Consider the following 19241-nt stretch of genomic DNA (forward strand, 5'->3'; position numbering starts at 1 on the left):
CTACCAACCAAATTATCCACTTTGGCCTGTAAAGGATACCTACCATCAAATTATACGCCAACTGCCAAGCACATATTGATTATTTTGGAATGTTGGTAAATCATATGGGTATAAGGGTATAAGTAATTGTTTTCTTCTCTTGTCTGGTTAATTATGTACTTTAGTATTATTGATGATTTTTATAAATCCACGAAGTCCTCATTTAGTGTAACTTTAATGATGGAAATGTAGGTATGACTTGCAACATCTGAGCTTGAAGTGGTCCAGATGAGTGGAACCGTAAGGGTAATTTGCATGTTTGCTTATGTTTATATTGCTTTATTTTAATCTAATACGTTTTGACATGATCAAATTTTGTAACTTTTTTTTTTAATTTTTCTTCTTAGGTTTGGGGATGCAAAGAGGAATACACGGGGGCGGATTTTGATGAAGTTCGAGAAGATTGGTTGAGTTACACGACATAGTTTATTTTCTGGTAGTGATATGTATTGTATTGACTATTAATCAATATAATAGTTAACTTGGGGATATTTGTAATATTTTGATGTAGAATGTTTAATAAAGAAATGAAATGAATAATTTTTCTAGTTTTTACTCTATAATTGTGTCATTAATATAAAAATTAGTAGTTATGGAAAAAAGTAGCAATATATATTTTTTGAAAAATAAATATACGATGACACGCAAAAGGGTGTGTCGTATATTGGTGTCATAAACGCGTGTCATAAATGTTTGTCATTAATGCATGTCATTAATCATGACACGCGGATGCGTGTCATTTTCAGTTTATGACAGGCTATCAACTACACGCATTTGCGTGTCATCTGTACCATTTAATGACACGCAATGTGTGTCGTTAAAAGCATTTTTTCTAGTAGTGCAATGAGGTTCTAATACTGAAGATCATAATAAATCATACAAAGTTGCAGCTTGTAACTTTGACTTGTTTGACGAATATTATGATTTACATTGGTCAAAAGTCAATCACATTACACTAAAATATCTAAAATAAATCTCTTCTTTTTTTTCTTCAAGTTCAAACTTTAGAAGTCGTATTTTAAACACTTAGGTAGTGTTTGGTATAGAGTACACAAATGAGAGGCGTAATGGAATAGATCATACTAAGGAATGAGGGGAACCACCGAACGCTAATATTATCTAGTTTTGGCTTAAATTGACTCCATATATCAGTATCATTTATGATTGACTAAGGTGGTAGACACATATTGTTAAGAAAATCAAGGCCATGTGGCAATTTAAGGGGCCATCCAGTAAAATGTAGCATATTATCTTCAAAACAAGGTTGCAAAAGTCGTTAAGCGGAACCTAGTCGGTCGACTAGGGAGTTGGGTGTACTCGGAGTACTCGGAGAGTACTCGGAAATGGTAAATATAAAGAAAATTAACTTTTGGATATTGTATATATGTCAAATATCATAAGTTTGCTAATATTTATAACAAAATAAGTGAATATCAATATAAAAAGGATAAATGCATTTTTAAAAAACAATATTATTCTAAAAATATATAATCAATAGTTAAAAAAAGTGATATTCCTTTTTTATTGTTATAGAAATATGAATTATGTTTAATTTTAAGTAAAAAATCGGCCTAAGTTGACCGACTAGATGTGATTTTGGCTTAGGTTGACCACCTTTGATCGATTCTTAGTAACTAGGCGAAGTTAAAGAAACTCCCCTCGGCGTCGTACCTTGTAGCGAGTACTCGGGGAGTACTCGACCTTGGAGACCTACTTTTACAACATTGCTTCAAAATATCCCAAAACTGGAAGAAAAAAAAACCGTCGATTAAGGATACTTACAAATAAAGTTTCACCGAAACTGGGAAAAAGTAATGCGGTTTCATCTTTTTGTTGTACGCTTTCTGAATCTTGTAAGATTTTATGGATGCTTTGTTCGATTGGATTTCTTCACTTTTCTTAATTTCACCTGCTGAATTGAAAATTACATAATCCGTTCATATTTGCCGGTTAAATTGTAATTGTCAAGATTATAATATTTGATTGTTATATCATTGACGAGTTTCAAACTTGAATGATTTCTTCACCTATATTCTTGTTATGATTTATGCAGAGAGAAAGCGGTATCATGACCGGGTGTATGGTGTCTTCAAAAGCTACAACCACCCAAAAGTTCAGGAATTCCGAATTCGTTTTGCTCTAAATAATTGAACATCAAAGGCTTATGTTTGTGGAGATATATAGCGTCTCTAAAAGAACCTTTTTGTGAAGAATGTTAATGTGGGGAAGAATTTCTTGAACAATTTCTAACAAACTCTCCACATCTTGACACGATATTCGGTTTTCATCTGGATTCCAGCTATTTTGTAAGTTTGCCTAACTCAAGTTATCAAATATAGGAGAGGTTAAATGTGAATTTTTTTCTTCGAGTTCTTATTGCACACCGTTTCAATTCATAATTCAACTATGAGTGAGAGGTTGTTTATATTAATTTCGCTAATCTAATCAAGAGTGTTAGAACCATATTGTTCGATCTTGACAAACGGTATAGAGATTTGATTCAGAACTGGTGATCTAATCAATCATGAATCCAACATATGTGGTTATACAAATCATATTCAAACCTTCATCAATCAATATATTTGTAATTGATGGAAAGTAACTCCGACACACGAGCAACAGATAAACCATAGATCGGAAGATCTAGAATGTCTGCATCATATTGAATTGGAGATTTGGCTATTCAGTACCAAACGGTGACTATCATCTTGAGAACTATATGTCAGATTGACCTTGGTCAACGTTGCATGACATTTTATTTACATTTATTATTTTTTAAGTTATGCGTAATTTCTCGGTAAACAATTTTAATGATATACTTTACTATAGTAGTTCAATATAAAAATGTAATTTGCATACTTTTGCAATAACTTTAATTTTCACATGTCAAGCGGAAAAGGAAAGCAACGCGTATGGCTACTTAACATCGCCATGAACACCTCAAGCTTTTCCCAAAGTGTGGGTTATCATGGTCAGTGGCATACATAGGAACTTTATGGATGGATTTGGTGGTGGTGGTGGTGGTGGTGGTGGTAGAGGTGTTACACGGAAAATAGTTATAAAATGCGGTGGATTTAATTGTAGAATACTGAAATGTTGTGGAAAAATAATTATTAAAGTCAAAATTAAACAATAAGTCTTGTCTTTAGAGGTGAGCAAATCGGGTATTTTTAGGAACCGGAATCGGATAGGAACTGGAACCGAGTATGGTCAACAAAATAAAAGAACCGGGTTCAGTAGGAACCGGTTCCGGGTATGCTCGAGTATTTGACCGGGTTTGTCGGAATTTTAATTTTTTATCGGGTTTTGGCTGGGTGAGGTCCGGGTTTTGACCATGTAGAAGTGGAGCTGGTTCTAGCGGTTCCAGATCAGGTACGGGACAATTTATATGAGGAACTGAAACATAGTTCGTACTCGCGGGTTGAGTAAAGACCGGATCCCATTCCAGGTTGGATCTGGAACAGAGTTTTTTTTCCCACCTCTACTTGTCTTCCTGTAATATGGGCCACATAAAAATGTGTCTTCAAATTCCTAAGTTTATAATGGGCCAAACTGGATTAGAACTTACGTAACAATTTTGTGGGCCTACAGTGAACCTCCTTCTTGTAATATGGGTCCAGCAACATAAAGAAAATGTCTCCAAATTCCTAAGTAACCAAGTTTTACAAAGCAATCATCTGATTTTATCAATCAGGATAGTATATGAAGTACAGTAGGAGTATAGAATGTTTATACAGTTAGAAAGAAGATAGAAAATAGTATAGTATTAATTGAGTGGTGGTGGCGGTATTGAGTACTTTCCTTACCTTCCAAAATACACATCCATCAGTGTAAGGCTGCCTTTACCTTTACTTCTCTCACAAAATAAATTCACTAAAGAAAAAAAAAGTAGGTGTTTTTGCTAATGTCCTTATACAAAGTTGTAGAATTAAACTATTTTAACTATGTTTATAATATAATTTAACTTTTTATCTTTTAACTTATGCACGGGAGAAGATACATTTATGTTATACTTATATAAGGGGTGTCTGGGATTTCTTATTTTCATCAACTTATAACTTATGAATCCTTCTCATTCTTATCAATCAATCATATTTTCTTTTAAATATCATTTTTATAATCATAGTAGTTTTATTACTCCCAAGTATATAATATTGATTGTATTCTACATGTATAATACACGACTTTTTAACATACTACATGTATATATAAAAACCATATTTTCATTAAAAGTTTGCTAGAGGCATAAGAGCTTAAAGGGATTATTAACATGTGTGATCTTCATCCGTGAGTGGGCACATGCTCATGCTAGCAAGTCTACACGTATTAAACATGCTAGACACGACACTATTAACACTAGCGCTACACAACACGATAAACTAATTGTGGCATTGTCTTCCAACACAAACCTGATTATCAACTAATATGACATGATATGTTTAGCACGATTAATGTCATGTATTTAATGAAACGACATGACCCGAAACATTTAATATCGAAAGGATTACTAGAGAGGCGGAAGGTTGCACATGCCCCTTAAACATTTATAAATTATTTGAATTAAGATTTTAAGATTATCATATAAATACTTTAAACTAAGATTGTTTCATACACAATTCCGAAAGTTATTAAGACATTTACAAACTATAAAACCTATCATCTCGAATTGAAATTCATGTCTCTTGAAAATAACATTAGCATAAATAAATTTATTAGCTTTTTCATTTGTTGGTCATGTTTAGGTTGTTCGTTGTGGTCTCAAGTGGGAGGCGCCATCCGACCACCTCACCCGTTAAAGGGGCGCCAAAACCACAACGCTCCAATTATAATTCCAACGCCAAACCATCTTTTGCCCTCTGGCACCATTTCAATGGCGGTGTCATACCCTCTTGGTAGCTGAGGTCCACTTCAAACAATCAAATTTTTTATTATTATTAAAAAATATATATTTCAACTTAGTTAACTCACAACACTTAAATTAACAGATAACTAACTATTATCATATTCTCTATGTGTCAATGACGTGAGACGATAACTAGTTCTCGCACTCTAGAAAATGCGTTTGACAGCTATGAAAATTTTGCGATGGAATTTGCCACACAATTTCGACACGCTCACACACACCCTTAGGTTAGGTATACTCTTATAAAAAATATATATTTCAACATAACGTATCGCCGCTACCCTACGTTAGCAACATAACGCATCGTCAACACAGATTCCGCCCATGTGTCGTTATCCTATTTGTTTCAGTAACGCATCGTCGGCGTTCGCTATCATGTCGTCGGCGATGATATAACAAAGGGACAAAGTTAAAAACTTGAATTAGTAAGGATAAACTTGGAAACACATTCTTATGAATAAACCATTTTAAGAATTTTCCCTTAATTATTAGGTATACATATTTACCACTAAACCAACCTAATAGTTGTACTAGATGTGATACCTAGTTACATTGGTCGAATCAAATATTTTGTTTTCAAGTTCATGAAAAGAAACAAATGCAACTATAATATTTCGATTCAATAGGAAACAACACCTTTCATCACCGGCATTGAAAGTGATCCAGAGACACCCACCTCCCACAAGTCTTTCTTCTCTCTCTAACTTTCTCGCTCTAACTTTCTCTCTCTAAACCCAAACACATAGACCAAACTACTAAACATATTTGTTTAGTTACAACAATGTCATATTTTAAGCAAATTGATGATCACAATATTAACACTTCATCTACCAATTTCCTCAAGACAATCACACATCACCAACTCCCTCCATCAACTTCCCCATAAATGTCACAACATTTTTCCTATTCTAAACCATCACCGCCTCGATGACTTATCGAAAAACTAGCCACGTGTCCGTTTCGGTCATCTTGTTATCGGTTTTGCTAGTTGGAATTGTTTTCTACAATGAAGATGTCATGTCATTAACTCAATTCTCATTTTCCAAGTTCCAGCCACGTGAAAACATAGTTCAAGAGTCGAATATTAGCGCGGGTGACACGACGTTTGAAGACGATGAAATTATAGAGTTTCCTCCGGATGGGTGTGATTTGTTTGATGGGAATTGGGTTTTGGATGAGAAAACACATCCTTTGTATAAGGAAGATGAGTGTGGGTTTTTGACAAGTCAGGTTACTTGTTTAAGGAATGGAAGACCGGATTCTATGTTTCAGAATTGGAGGTGGCAGCCTAAAGATTGTAATTTGCCAAAGTAAGATTAATCTGTCTTTTTTTATGAAATACTAATAATAAGAGCATCTCCAACAACAAGCCTCCACAAACCGCAATGTCAACGCCACATCATATTCCAAACTTTTCTTAAAAACATAATATTTTTACACAACAACAAACCCCCACAAACCTTATCAAATAATATTATAATAATACAATATACATATACATGTCAATATATATATGTGTAGTTATGAGAGTAGGGCCCCACCCTTTATCCCCTATGTGGTTTGGATGAAGTTTGTGTATGTAAACTTTGTAAATAAACTTTTAGTCCACAACAATGAAGTTTGTATCTCCTAAAGTTTTTAGATGACACATGTATCTAAACCTAAGAATTTGATCATTGTTGTGGATGCTCTAATAACTAGTTGCTTGAACTTTGTGCGTTGTTTTGGAAACCTGTATATGTAGAGTGAAAAAAAACCCACACGATGCGGCGAGACATGAGTCGGTGTGGCTTATCGTATTAAAAACTTTTGGGTTTTTTGTGCAACTTATAAACTTAATGAAATTGAGGATGACCGTATTAATAAGTTGTGAGATTAATTGTGTAATTGTTGAAACTTAGAGAGTTATTATATGTAAATGTGTGGTGGTCACACTTTTAATAATAAAGGTAAAAGATTTTTTATCTTAGGGTGATGTTTTGAGTTTTCTATGGTTTTGACTTTTGACTTTGATTTGTGGGAATTAAGGTTTAGAGCGAAGTTGTTGGCGGAGAAACTGAGGAACAAGAGGTTGATGTTTGTTGGTGATTCCTTAAATAGAAATCAATGGGAATCGATGGTGTGTTTGGTTCAGTCGGTTGCTGATCCGGGAAGAAAGAGCTTGACCAAAACTGGGTCGCTCTCCATTTTAAGACTCGAGGTTTGTTATTTCTCCTTTTGTCTGTAGAACAAAATTTGAAGTGACTTTACTCATGAAATCGAGGGGTTTAGATTTACTTCTTAAATTACTGAGTTAAGATTTAGTTTAACATGTTTTCTTATAGTCAAAACTTTTAAACTCGTTCATTAAACGAGTCATGTTTAGGTCGACACTGGAAAGTTAAAAGTTTTAAGTGGCTAGCCCATTTATTTTTGTTAGTTTTTAAACAAAAGTTATTATGATTAGCTGTTTTATATAAAAATTTTACAAGATAAAAGGTAAAATTTTCTTGTTGGCGTCATGTTCGAGTTTATGTTATTATATGGTCGTAAGTTTCCTTCTTAGTTTTATACGTAATTAGACAGCCAATGATAATTCTTTATTAACAAAAAAATGATAACATAAAGTCAAAAACCATAATTTCTGTAAGCTTTTGAATAAGAAACCCTTTTGACCACTTCGTTCATAATGATGACTTTAGCACTTACCAAAAGAAAAGCAAGTGGCCCTGCAAAGAATCCTCTAATTTATTCAATAAATAAATGTAAAATAATTAATACAATGGGTTTTTATTTACATTTTTTTACGAAATATTACATGTCATTTTCAGTAAGATTGTGACATTGATGGAGAGGTTTTTTGTATATTTGTCATACTAAGGTATATGTAGTGTTTTCTTCTATCAATAATGTCAAAAATATAACATATATAGTTTTGAACAAAAAATAATTATTGTATAAACAAGGAAACTCATTATCTTTTTGGTATATTCGAAGGTGGTGTAAATATGTAAGATAAGATTTTATTTATTTTTACAATTTTGTTAATAGATTTATACAACATTATTTGTGTTCGTGTTACGTGTACTAACATAAATGTCATATAAACCGATGCTATTCGAAAATACCTAACAATTTTGGACCGAAGAGTAGAAAAAAATTGGACCTTAAGTAAAAAAAAAATTTATTGGGTTTAAACAATTAAATTTTAAAACAGAGCTTTTTGAGTTATGATTTAGGTTGTGTATTTTATTTTATTTTTATAAATAATATTGTGTATTTATATATAACAAAAAGTGTTGTCTAGAAAATAAGCCAAATGTTAAAGCTGATTGTACTTTCTGAGTGTTTTCAGGATTATAATGCCACGGTGGAATTTTACTGGGCCCCATTTATAGTAGAATCCAATTCTGATGACCCAGACATGCACAGTATATTAGACAGAATTATCATGCCAGAATCAATCAATAAGCATGGTCAAAATTGGAAAAATGTTGACTATTTGGTATTCAACACATACATTTGGTGGATGAACACACCAAAGATGAAAGTCCTGTAAGCATTAAAAGAAAAAAAAAATCTTAAATCCACATTCTTTTTCCTATAGATAAAACTTATTTTGAAATTTCTGGAAACAAATAGGCAAGGATCGTTCGATGAAGGTGCAACGGAATATGACAAGGTCGATAGGCCAGTTGCATATGGAAGAGTACTGAAGACGTGGTCCGAGTGGGTTGATCAAAATATAAACCCTAATCGAACCATGGTATTTTTCAATAGCATGTCCCCTCTTCATATCAAGTAAGTTCTTGTTTTCATAATTAGTCTGGCCGTCTTACCAATTCACTGGTTAAAAAGATTTCAAAAACCTGATGACGTCATAAATATATGTATATTTACTTGTCATGGGTTATGATACGCATAGAAAAGTAAATAAACACATGTACGTGTACAACTTAGTTGTGGTCAAAACGAGTTGGGTCGGGTTAGGTTTATTGATAAATAATTATTAAATATAGTTACAAAACTATATCTTATTAATAAAATATGAACGGATAGATTTTTACAATATGAAATGGTCAAAAATGATCACCTCTAGTTGGTTCTCAGGTCTACATCTTGGAGTTGGAAACTTGGAATATTGGCTTTAATTAGTTAGTTTCCAAACGTATGGACTTTCCTAAAAGCAATTAGTAGGGTATTAGCAGCAACATTAGTTGTAAATTGTAATCAAAGCATTGTACCTACTACAATATGTTGACACTTTAGCTGCATCATAATCATATATTTATAGGTCTTTATAAAAATTGTTAAAAAAAGGTCAACCTGACCCAACCGCTTAGCAAAACTAAACTTGCGAATTTCATGTTAGGTTTGTATTGTATTTTGTGTTGCACTTAAACTATAAAACATCATATCCATTTCTTTTTTTAACTTATAAGTTTTACATAAAATATCCGACCAGAATAAGTTATAACTTATTACATAAAACCTTTTGAAACAAAAAAAATATATGTAATACAAACAGGTCAACCCATGAACCCAACATTTAAACCCGAATCCGACTTGTTAAGCATGCTATGTTTGTGGGTTCAACACGAATCCCTTTACACTGAATTTAAACCCCTAGGTTTGTGTTGTATTTTTGTGTTATGTTAGGAATATTCATATACCAAATAGATATATCATAATAAAACGAGTTTGCAACATATTATAATGAATCTAAAATACACAGAAGCTTGGACTGGAACAACCCCGATGGCATAAAATGTGCCAAGGAGACAACTCCAATCCTAAACACGACCGCACCACCATTTGTGGGCACAGACCGGCGTCTCTTCAAGGTTGCGACCGATCTAATTCAATCAATGAAACGCCCGGTTCAGTTCCTCAACATAACTACTATTTCAGAGTATCGAAAAGATGCACACACCTCAATCTACACCACACGTCAAGGCAAAATTTTGACCGATGAACAAAAGGGAGACCCTGCTATTTATGCGGATTGTATTCACTGGTGTTTACCTGGCTTACCCGATACATGGAACGAGTTTCTTTATACACACATTGTTTCTCGCTCGTAACACTTGACAATTTTCTTTTTTGACTTTTTTTATATTTCTGTTTTATTTTGTATTTACCTTGTATATTTAGAAATATTTTTACAATTTTAGTTTTGTATATTTGTATTTGTCAGTTTTGGTTTGCTCTAAAGAGCAATAAACAGTTACATTTGGAGGGGTGTAAAATGAAAATATTGAAAAAGAACGAAAACATGTTTATGGGCTTGTTACCATTTTAGTTTATATCTCTATGGGCTTGTTATAACTTTATTTTGTTGTATATGGGCTTATAAAGAATTTTGGTCATATGTTTATAGAATACACTAGTGGACATAACTAGTGGTGAAAAAATAAAAAACCAGCTTGGAACGAAATCCGATCCGAACTGTATCCGGTCAAACGCAAACCAAACCGGTTAAAAGTCAGTTCCAAACGCAAACCAAACCGGTTAAAAGTCAGTTTCAAACCGGCCAAAGCTGATCTTTCCCCCTTATAGACTGGGTTGGAACCGCAAATGGTTTTATTAATAATTGTCTTTGACCTTCCGGTTTCAACTCAAACCGATTGAACCAAAATTTGATTTATGCACCTCTATACATAATGTAGCAAAAGGGTCAAAGATAGAGAGGGGGGAGGTCTTTTTATAGCTCCAACTTGGTGATTGAGTCTCCAAAATGATTTTTTGAAAGTTTAAATGTTAGATATATTGTTGATTAGTTAGGTTTTAAGTGCGTGCATGAAGGTAGGGAGAGATGTTACACGGGTCATTCTTGTGGATTGGCTAGTTCAACCTGACGCAAACTTAAAGATCTTGTGAGACATGAACTCAAACACAACCAATTTAACTCATAATCTTTTTTTTTTTTTGAATATTAACACTTTTACAACAAAATGTATAAATATAATATATATTACAAATTACATTTCAGTTATAAAAAAATATGTCAGTTTATTTTCTAACTAATAAATTTTGACATAGATTTAATTATTCATGACATAAGGTTTCTTTTAAGAAATTAAATTAACTCTTGGCCTAATTGCATCATAAGTTTTCTTACCTTTGTCTAGTGTTTTAAAAACCGGTTCAAACCGATCGGTTGAACCGGATTTCGTACAGCATGCCAGTATTTTGAGTCCGGCATTTTTTTGCCGGTTTGCTAGAACATCGTATCGTCGGTTTTTGTCTAAATTACCGGTTTTTACCGGCAAACCGGTTTTGTGTCCGAGAAATTTTTTATATTCGCGGCCCGTATTTTTTCAAAATAACTTTTAACCCAACAATTAACATTCAAACGTGTAAACTTTATGACTATTTTTTAAAAAACTGAGTGCTTTTGCATTATTTTTTTAATATGGATTAACTTTTGGATTATTTTTCGTTACAGAATCATTTAATTTTGGGTTGTTTTTGGATATAAGTTACATTTATATAAAATTACAAGGTAAACTATTCAATCGGTTGAACATTTCGGTATAATCCGGTTCAACCGGTTGTACCATTTTTTAGTCCAATCCGGTACAATTAAAATTCCGGTTTTTAAAACATTGCCTTTGTCTTCTTGAATGTTTTTCATTTTTATAACACAGAAATTCAAGTGTTTGTTTTTTTTTACTTTATAAACTTGCTTTTTTCTAGTTTATTGAAAATAACTGCATAACTTTATAAGGCTAAGGGTAATGGGGCTTGGTTGAGCCCCAAATGAGCCAATCAAAACCCGACACGTAGGCGATGACATGACACTGGATAAAGCCTCTCAACCAAGCCCCATAGGGTGTAGTGGGGCTTGATTGCCCACCCCCAATTTATTGACCGTGCCCCCCTGTCCACCCTTGCTCAAAAGCTTGACCAAGCCCCGTGGTCCGGACCACGGGAGCCGTCCGCGCCCCTGTTCACTTGGGTGGTGTAGTGGTGTGCGCAAGCCACCTAGGCTGCCACACAAGACCGCGCCCCTCTGTCCACCCCCCATTACCCATAGTCTAAGGGTCATTTGAACTAGTGCTAAATTTATTTATTTTTAAATTATTTCACTTTTTTTATTCATTTTATCTATCTCATGATTAAATGTAGTGTTTACATTAATACAAAAGGTAACCGGGCAATAAATTGCACCGCTAACCATTTTTAAATAGCAAAACTAAAATTAAGTAACGATAGATGAAGATGGTCCAAACGATGAAACTTGCTTTATGGCCTTTGATGAACGAGATGTATCCTTCTACTCTTCTCATTTAAATTAACACAAATCAGTCACATGATAATTGTGTTTAATTAAAACACAAATGTGGTGATAATGTGGTTAATACTTTCAAAAGTGAAAACAAGGATTTCATAAAACAAATATACATTTTTAACACCAAAATTTCACCGTTCCCTTGCACTTGCAAGATACTAAATTAAAAGAAAAGTGACAAGAATTCATTACTTGTGATAATGTTAAAGAATTAATATATCTTTCATAATAAGGTTGGTATGAAATTTTCAAGAAACATAGAAAGAACCAGTAAAACTATCACCAAACCATTAAAGTTTGTGAAAGAAATGTTGATACGCGGTTTGATCGTAGATCAAGGAATATGTTATGTAAAATAAAATTTCATTAAGGAATCTCCACAATTTCCATTTAACTTATTGAATCTTACACATCAAATATGTTATTTAAACTAAGTGTTGTAATGTTGCGTGCCATTACATAATTAGAACTTGTTAAACAAACTGATGAAACCTTAACTATGAAATTACAAACTTATGCAAATAATGTTAAATTATGAAGTGTTTTCATTCATAAATGGCACGTTGTCATAGTTATCCGAGTTAATTAGGTGACTTGTCTAGTTAAATCATTGGTAAATGCCTAAGTGGTAATCATGGATCCTCTGCTTTATGTAATATTGTGTGACATGTGTAATGTGCGCGCGCCATGAACATAATTTCTATGATGCCTAAATACTTAGGTGGATTTCTCACATACTTTGTTCTATTCACAAGTGATTAAGGGACTGTTTGGTTCATTCAAATCTGAATGAGTCAGATTTGAATAAGCCTCTGTCCCATTTAGCAACAAGTATGAATGATTCAGACATATTTTAACCATTCAAATGTTTTTCTATTTGAAATAAAACAGTTTGAGGTCTGAATGAATTAAACATCTGAATGATTTCATTTAGATGTAAACAAACAGCCCCTAAATGTGTGAAATCAAGGCATTCATTTCTTTACCTAACTAAACTGAATACATTTTATTTTTATACAATATGAGTTGAATGCATATTTACTTGAGACTTGAGAATCAGATGCGGACCTAATGCTCATGGAAGGGGGGCAGCCGCCCACCTTAAGTTTTTCCTGTTTAGTGTTATATATATGTGAAAATCCCGAGCGCCCCTCATAAAACTTTTTAATCACCCCCCTTAAACTTTTGAAATCATTGAGAAAAGGAAAAGAGTGAGTATTGATTAATCGGAATTTTTTTCTGGTAAAGATGATGAGTGTTGAACCTGTATATCTTCTTGATAAACCCCTTGACAAACGAAGAAGAAGATTGAAAAGGCAACTGCACAAATTTCAATACTTTTGCTTATTTATTTATCATTTTCCTTTATCCATTAATTTAATCTTATTTAACTATCCGTATTAAACAATGTTTTCCGCTTTTTTCTTTATACCCTTACTTAATTTATGGTTTGTTACTTTTAATAAGTTTTGTTATTTAATTATTATTATAATATATAAATATACTTATATGTAAAACATAATATTACTTAATGTATTTTAACAAACTAAGATAATATTAAAAACACCAATTCTATTCTCACATGTATATTTATTATTGAGAAACATTATTAACATACGATTGTTATTAAAAAAAAAGATACCGCTCAGACCTTCGATTAAAAGTGTTCTAGTCTCAACACTGGTTGAAGGTTGCGAAGATGATGATGAGGACTTTTGGTGTATTATAGGTTTGTGTGTGTGTGTGTGTTTGGGGGGTGGGGGGTCGCCTTTTTAATCAAATCCACTTAAACCAATGACACGTGAGTTGACATACTTATCTTTTTTTCATTGTCAAATTCATCGTCAAATTTTTCCCTCTCAATGTAAAAATTTAATAATAACAACAAAAAAGTTCATTCTTTTTGTTTTTGCTTCGATTTTGCCTTTCGTGTTCTTTGTACTTTCGTAGTGCATTTAGTTTTGTTTAAAAATGTTTAGATTTTTTTTTAAATTCTTTTACATTATTACTTCATCTATATATTTTGCATCGGTTGAAATACTTATTATTATACTATATGATCCTAAAAACACAACATGCACCATCACCCTTCGTTTAAAAGTTTTTAGATATGTGGGCTATGAAACTGTAATGACGTTTGACATATTTTTTGTTGATTATAAGAAATTTAGTTTGATTATCTTTTTTTAATATGACCGACCGAAAAAAAATATTGTATAAGGATAGTCAAACGATAGTTAAAATATCCCCCCCCCCCCCCCCACCCCATGAAAAAAATTCCTAGGTCCGCCACTGTTGAGAATAATACAACAAAGAAACTATAAAGGTTGTAATTAGCGTTCTGTTGAATGCCAAATCATATGATCAGAGGCATAGCTTAGTTGGGGGTGGAGGTGGCCCCGGCCCCCTCCGTTTTTCGCTCGGTAGTGTAAATTTATCTTTTTTTAGCCGAAAATTTTTATACATAATGTAAATTTACCTGTTTCCGACCGAAATTTTGATCCCACCCCCTCTAGTTTATAATTTTTTTATACATATTAAGGCCGGCCCCCTTAACGTATATGTCCAAGCTTCGCCACTGCATATGATCACAACTCATCCAACAAATATGCAAAACAATATGATCATGATAAATGAACATGGATGGCTTAGAATAAGATACAGGCCATTTAAATCATTTTCGTACCTCTAATATAAATGAAGCATCCACTTAGTAATATTGATATTTATTAATCTTTATCAAAGATGCACATTCTAAGGGATAGGCACAAATTAAAGATTAAGAGTTCAAGACATACAAACGAGTGCAGGATGATGAATACATAGGGCATAAATGTGGGCTCACTAGAACATAGACACTATACTTACACACTTGGTAGGATTGCCTTCAAGATTACCTAGTCTATTTTTATAAACCTTTTTTTTGGGAAACCGAAAACAGTATCGAGATGGAAAGCGAAAACATTATCATTTTGGGGGCACGGAAGGTTGACGTTGATAAAAACGGTGTTGGGAAGTTTTGGATTGTACTGTTTCTCTTTATTCCGTGAGTTCCGACCAAGATTTTAAAACATCTGGAAAGCAAACGAAGAAGGTTCTTGCGGGGGATACATAATAATAAAGACAAGATAAGTTGGGTGGCATGGCAAAGATCATCCTTGCAAAAGATCGTGCGGGATTAGGAATTGGTAGCCTTCAAGCTCAAAATATGGGACACTTCTAGAAAAATGGTGGGTGAAATATAAAAATAGCAGCTCCACGTTATGGGTCAAAACAATATCAACATTGCATAGGGCTGTTCATACCTAGGATGATATTCTGATCAAAGCGTCTTTGGGCGGTACTTGGAAGAAGATAAATGATCTAGATACATTGGAACTGGGGTATCATTTAAATGCTACCGACAGATTATCGGCTTCGTTAGAAAAATGTAACACTGTTCATGCTAGACACATGGACACTGAAGTTTTCTTTTTTAATTGAATTTTCCTATTTTATTCTCTTTGGAAATAAACAACAAAAAGATGCTTTGATTCATGACAGGTACCGTTGGCAAGATGGGGAGTTACTTTGGTTATGGAATTGGAGAAGACAACTTAGAACAGGCCCGAAAATGACGGAGTTACAAAATTGTCTAACAAGTTTATCCAACATAACTACATAACAATTTCTTTCCCATCGGATGTTTGACTAGGGAGAGATGGTAATAAAGAATTTGGCTCTTTTGTGGTAAAAAGCTTAAGACATGAGTTAAACAACAAAGATTATTAGAAAGCGGGATTTTTGGCACAAATGAATACCAATCAAAGTGAATTTCTTCACAAGGGCAGTGTTAAATCAAATCTTGACAAGGATGGCGCTTGTTTCAAGGGGTATAAATGTGGCGGATACACATTGCGATTTATCTGAACTTTTTAAAAAAAACTTTAACACATCTGTAAAGATAGTTCGGTTAGTAATATGTTCATGGGTTAAATTGTCTATATACGAGATGCTCAAGTCGGTTAAAAAAACAATTGGGCTCTCAACTAAGCAACAAATGTCAAAGGAGGAGAGTGATATGATTCAAACAATTTTTGCGATGACATTTAGGAGGTGTTTGGGATTGCTTATTTTCACCAACTTATAACTTATTAACTTTTTGAAAATGAAAAAGGTGTTTGGGATTGATTTTGATGTGAGAGAAAAAGTTTCATAAGTTACACTTTTGTAACTTATTAACTTATTGAAAAGTTATAAGGAGGTAAAATAAGGAATCCCAAACACCCCCTTAGGATGATTTTGAAATTGAGGAATGAACAAATTTTCATGAACAAACCAAAGATGATTTCAAAGGTGATTGCGGATGTTAAAGAGTGTTCATTTATATGGTGAAGAACCGAGCCAAATGATCTATTTTGGATTGAGAAAGTTGATGTAGTTTAATTTGCTAATTTTCCTTTGTATGTATTTGTGGTTCTTGCGTGTGTACCTTTGTTTTTTTTCTTTTTGTATGTTTTTTGGGCCCCTGCTGGTAAGAACTTAAAAGGTTTCCTATTTTGATTTCTATATAATTGGCTTTCCAAAAAAATTTTACAGGGAATGTTCATCACCCTAATTCGGAAATAACCAATAGCTTAAAAACATCTTAAAAACGAGGTCCAAATTTTGTCTTTATAATTTATCAAAGATTAAAATAACCAACCATAATATTAAAATATAGTTTTAAAGTCTTTCGAATATCCAAAACTACTAATGGTCTTAATTCGCGAAACATAAGACAACATCAAGGAAAACAATGTTTAACTGGTATTGAGATTACTGTATCTATTATTATTGTGTTTAAATTATAGAATTGTCTATCATACCATGGATGCATGGTCATTAAATGATAATTTGTTAAGTAGATGATCACATGCCATTATTTTTTAAATTTTTTTTTGTTAGCATCACCAGCTAGTAAAATAATAATTAATTAACAAAAAGAATGTGAGAAGAAACAAAAGAGTACACAACCACCCCTTACATATCTGATAAGTTTAATTTACTCCCTTATTATTAGAAAAAGTTCTAATTTATAAACTCAAATAAAATTTTTTAACAAAAAAATTTCACTTAAAATCTCTCAAGCCTGGCTTTTGCAAGGATCTTAGCCCACTATCTCATATTTGTCAGTGAAACACTATACCATTATATTAATAGGGCATGAGTAACTCATAAAATAATATAATTATCAAAAGAAATTTCAATGAAAAAAAGTATTTTAGAAATTCTAACTCATCAAATTTATAACTTATCTCTCTTTAAAAAAACGTGTTTTTGATGGTTTGTTGCGAGTACCTTGCTTGTAACGTCTCTTTTTTCAAGTTACAAAATTTGCTTTTGTTGCCGTTCAAAAATAATAATAATAAAAATATAGCTCATCTTAATTTTGTCACTAATGATTTATTTGGATTGATTTTAAACCTATAGTCGTTTCTCACTAATCACTAGTAAATTCAAAAGAATTTCATCATTGTAATCTTAATATTTTTGAACGCCTTTTAGTTTCATCATCCTTGAGACTTGATCTCTCACAAGTTAAAAGAAAAAAAACCTTATACAACATTTTAATGCCACTACGCCGAAGTTCCTTTATTTAGACTTGATTTCAATTACACGCGAGACAATCCTAAATCTAACATATCTATTTGTCATTAACAATACCGAATACTGATAATACACGATATAACGATATTTAGAATTTAAAATAATATGAGATTCTAAAAATCTTGAAATCATTTTAAGAAGGATATGATATAATAAATATATATTCACATCTTAAAAGACAAATAACTTACATACATAATTTCTTTCCTATTTTTATTCTAGACTAGGTTAGTTACCCGTGTAACACACGGATTAGAATAAATAAATTTATTTAAATAATAACACAATGTAAAATACAAAAAATATGTTCAAAAGATATAAAGATATATTATATGGTACAATAAATTACACATTACATAATATGGAAATAAAAAGTTGTTAGAATTCATAAATCTCTAAATATTTCTTTGTACACGATATTTGTAGCTTCATTTGTAACTTTATTTTTTATATTAAAACTTAATAGTTTCACATTGTTTCTGTTTATAACTTTAGATAATGCAACACATACCTATCATGAGTAAAAATAAATTGTCTCGAAAGCAAACCAACCATCTATAATGATTTACCTTAGATTTTATTAATGTTTAATGCAAAACAAAAATAAAGTGAAAATTTCATATTTTGGAATTAATCATTTTATCTAAAGGTATAAGATTTTTTTAAGATAAAATTGTGAGTTCAAATATTACTTTCGGATATGATTTCGGCTTCTATAACATGGTTATCATATTGTATTTTCACATATAGTTTAGTTTCATTGCATAGACCAATTTTCTGGTTAATATTTTAAGCAACATTACTTCAACGTTAACTTTTAGGACTATTCTATAACTTGACAACCTTAGATTTTAAGGTCATTCAAAATATCATAACACTAATACTTTATTGTAACGTATAATTTTATGACTGATAGAACATGGATAGAGAACGCTTGCTAATTTCTTGAGCGACCTCATTTTTCGGTGCAAGTGTAACTCGCTCACTAAAGAAAATTGTATTTTTAAAATCTTCAATAGTATAAGAATATACAAAGTCAATTTATCATATGATTAATAGCGTGCTAATGTCTAACATGTGTATTCCAAATATAAGTTGTTTTATCCACTTGAAAACCCAAACATGTAGTATAGTGTTTATATTTTTATGGATTTTTAAGATTATGTACTTAACATAAATTATGGGTTGATTAAATAGTTAACTAAATATAAGTTGTGAATGGCTACTTTTTTAAACAAATCCGTGGACCGAAACTCATTTTAATCATAAATTGTTTTCGCTTGAACCATGTTTGATATTTTAACCAGTTAAAAAAACCCGCTCGTTTAAGTTAACATAAACACTAAGAATACATCAATAGTTAATTTGTCTTTTCAAGTTACAAAATTTGCTTTTTTT

The 19241-nt window shown here is 32.2% G+C and overlaps 1 protein-coding gene across 1 annotated transcript; it reads left to right on the plus strand.

Moving 5' to 3' along the window:
- The first annotated feature begins 5724 nt into the window (after positions 1-5724).
- On the plus strand, positions 5725-10112 carry LOC143627470 (xylan O-acetyltransferase 1-like). The gene is made up of 5 exons (XM_077097283.1): positions 5725-6252; positions 6971-7142; positions 8277-8476; positions 8564-8722; positions 9657-10112. Exons 1-5 carry the CDS (start codon positions 5870-5872, stop codon positions 10003-10005), a joined length of 1263 nt encoding a protein of 420 aa, XP_076953398.1. The 5' UTR covers positions 5725-5869; the 3' UTR covers positions 10006-10112.
- Positions 10113-19241: the final 9129 nt, after the last annotated feature.

This window comes from Bidens hawaiensis, unplaced genomic scaffold (assembly GCF_021521415.1).
Source record: "Bidens hawaiensis isolate Kalapana, Puna unplaced genomic scaffold, B.hawaiensis_p1.1 tig00000458_1, whole genome shotgun sequence".
NCBI classification, from domain to species: Eukaryota; Viridiplantae; Streptophyta; class Magnoliopsida; order Asterales; family Asteraceae; genus Bidens; species Bidens hawaiensis.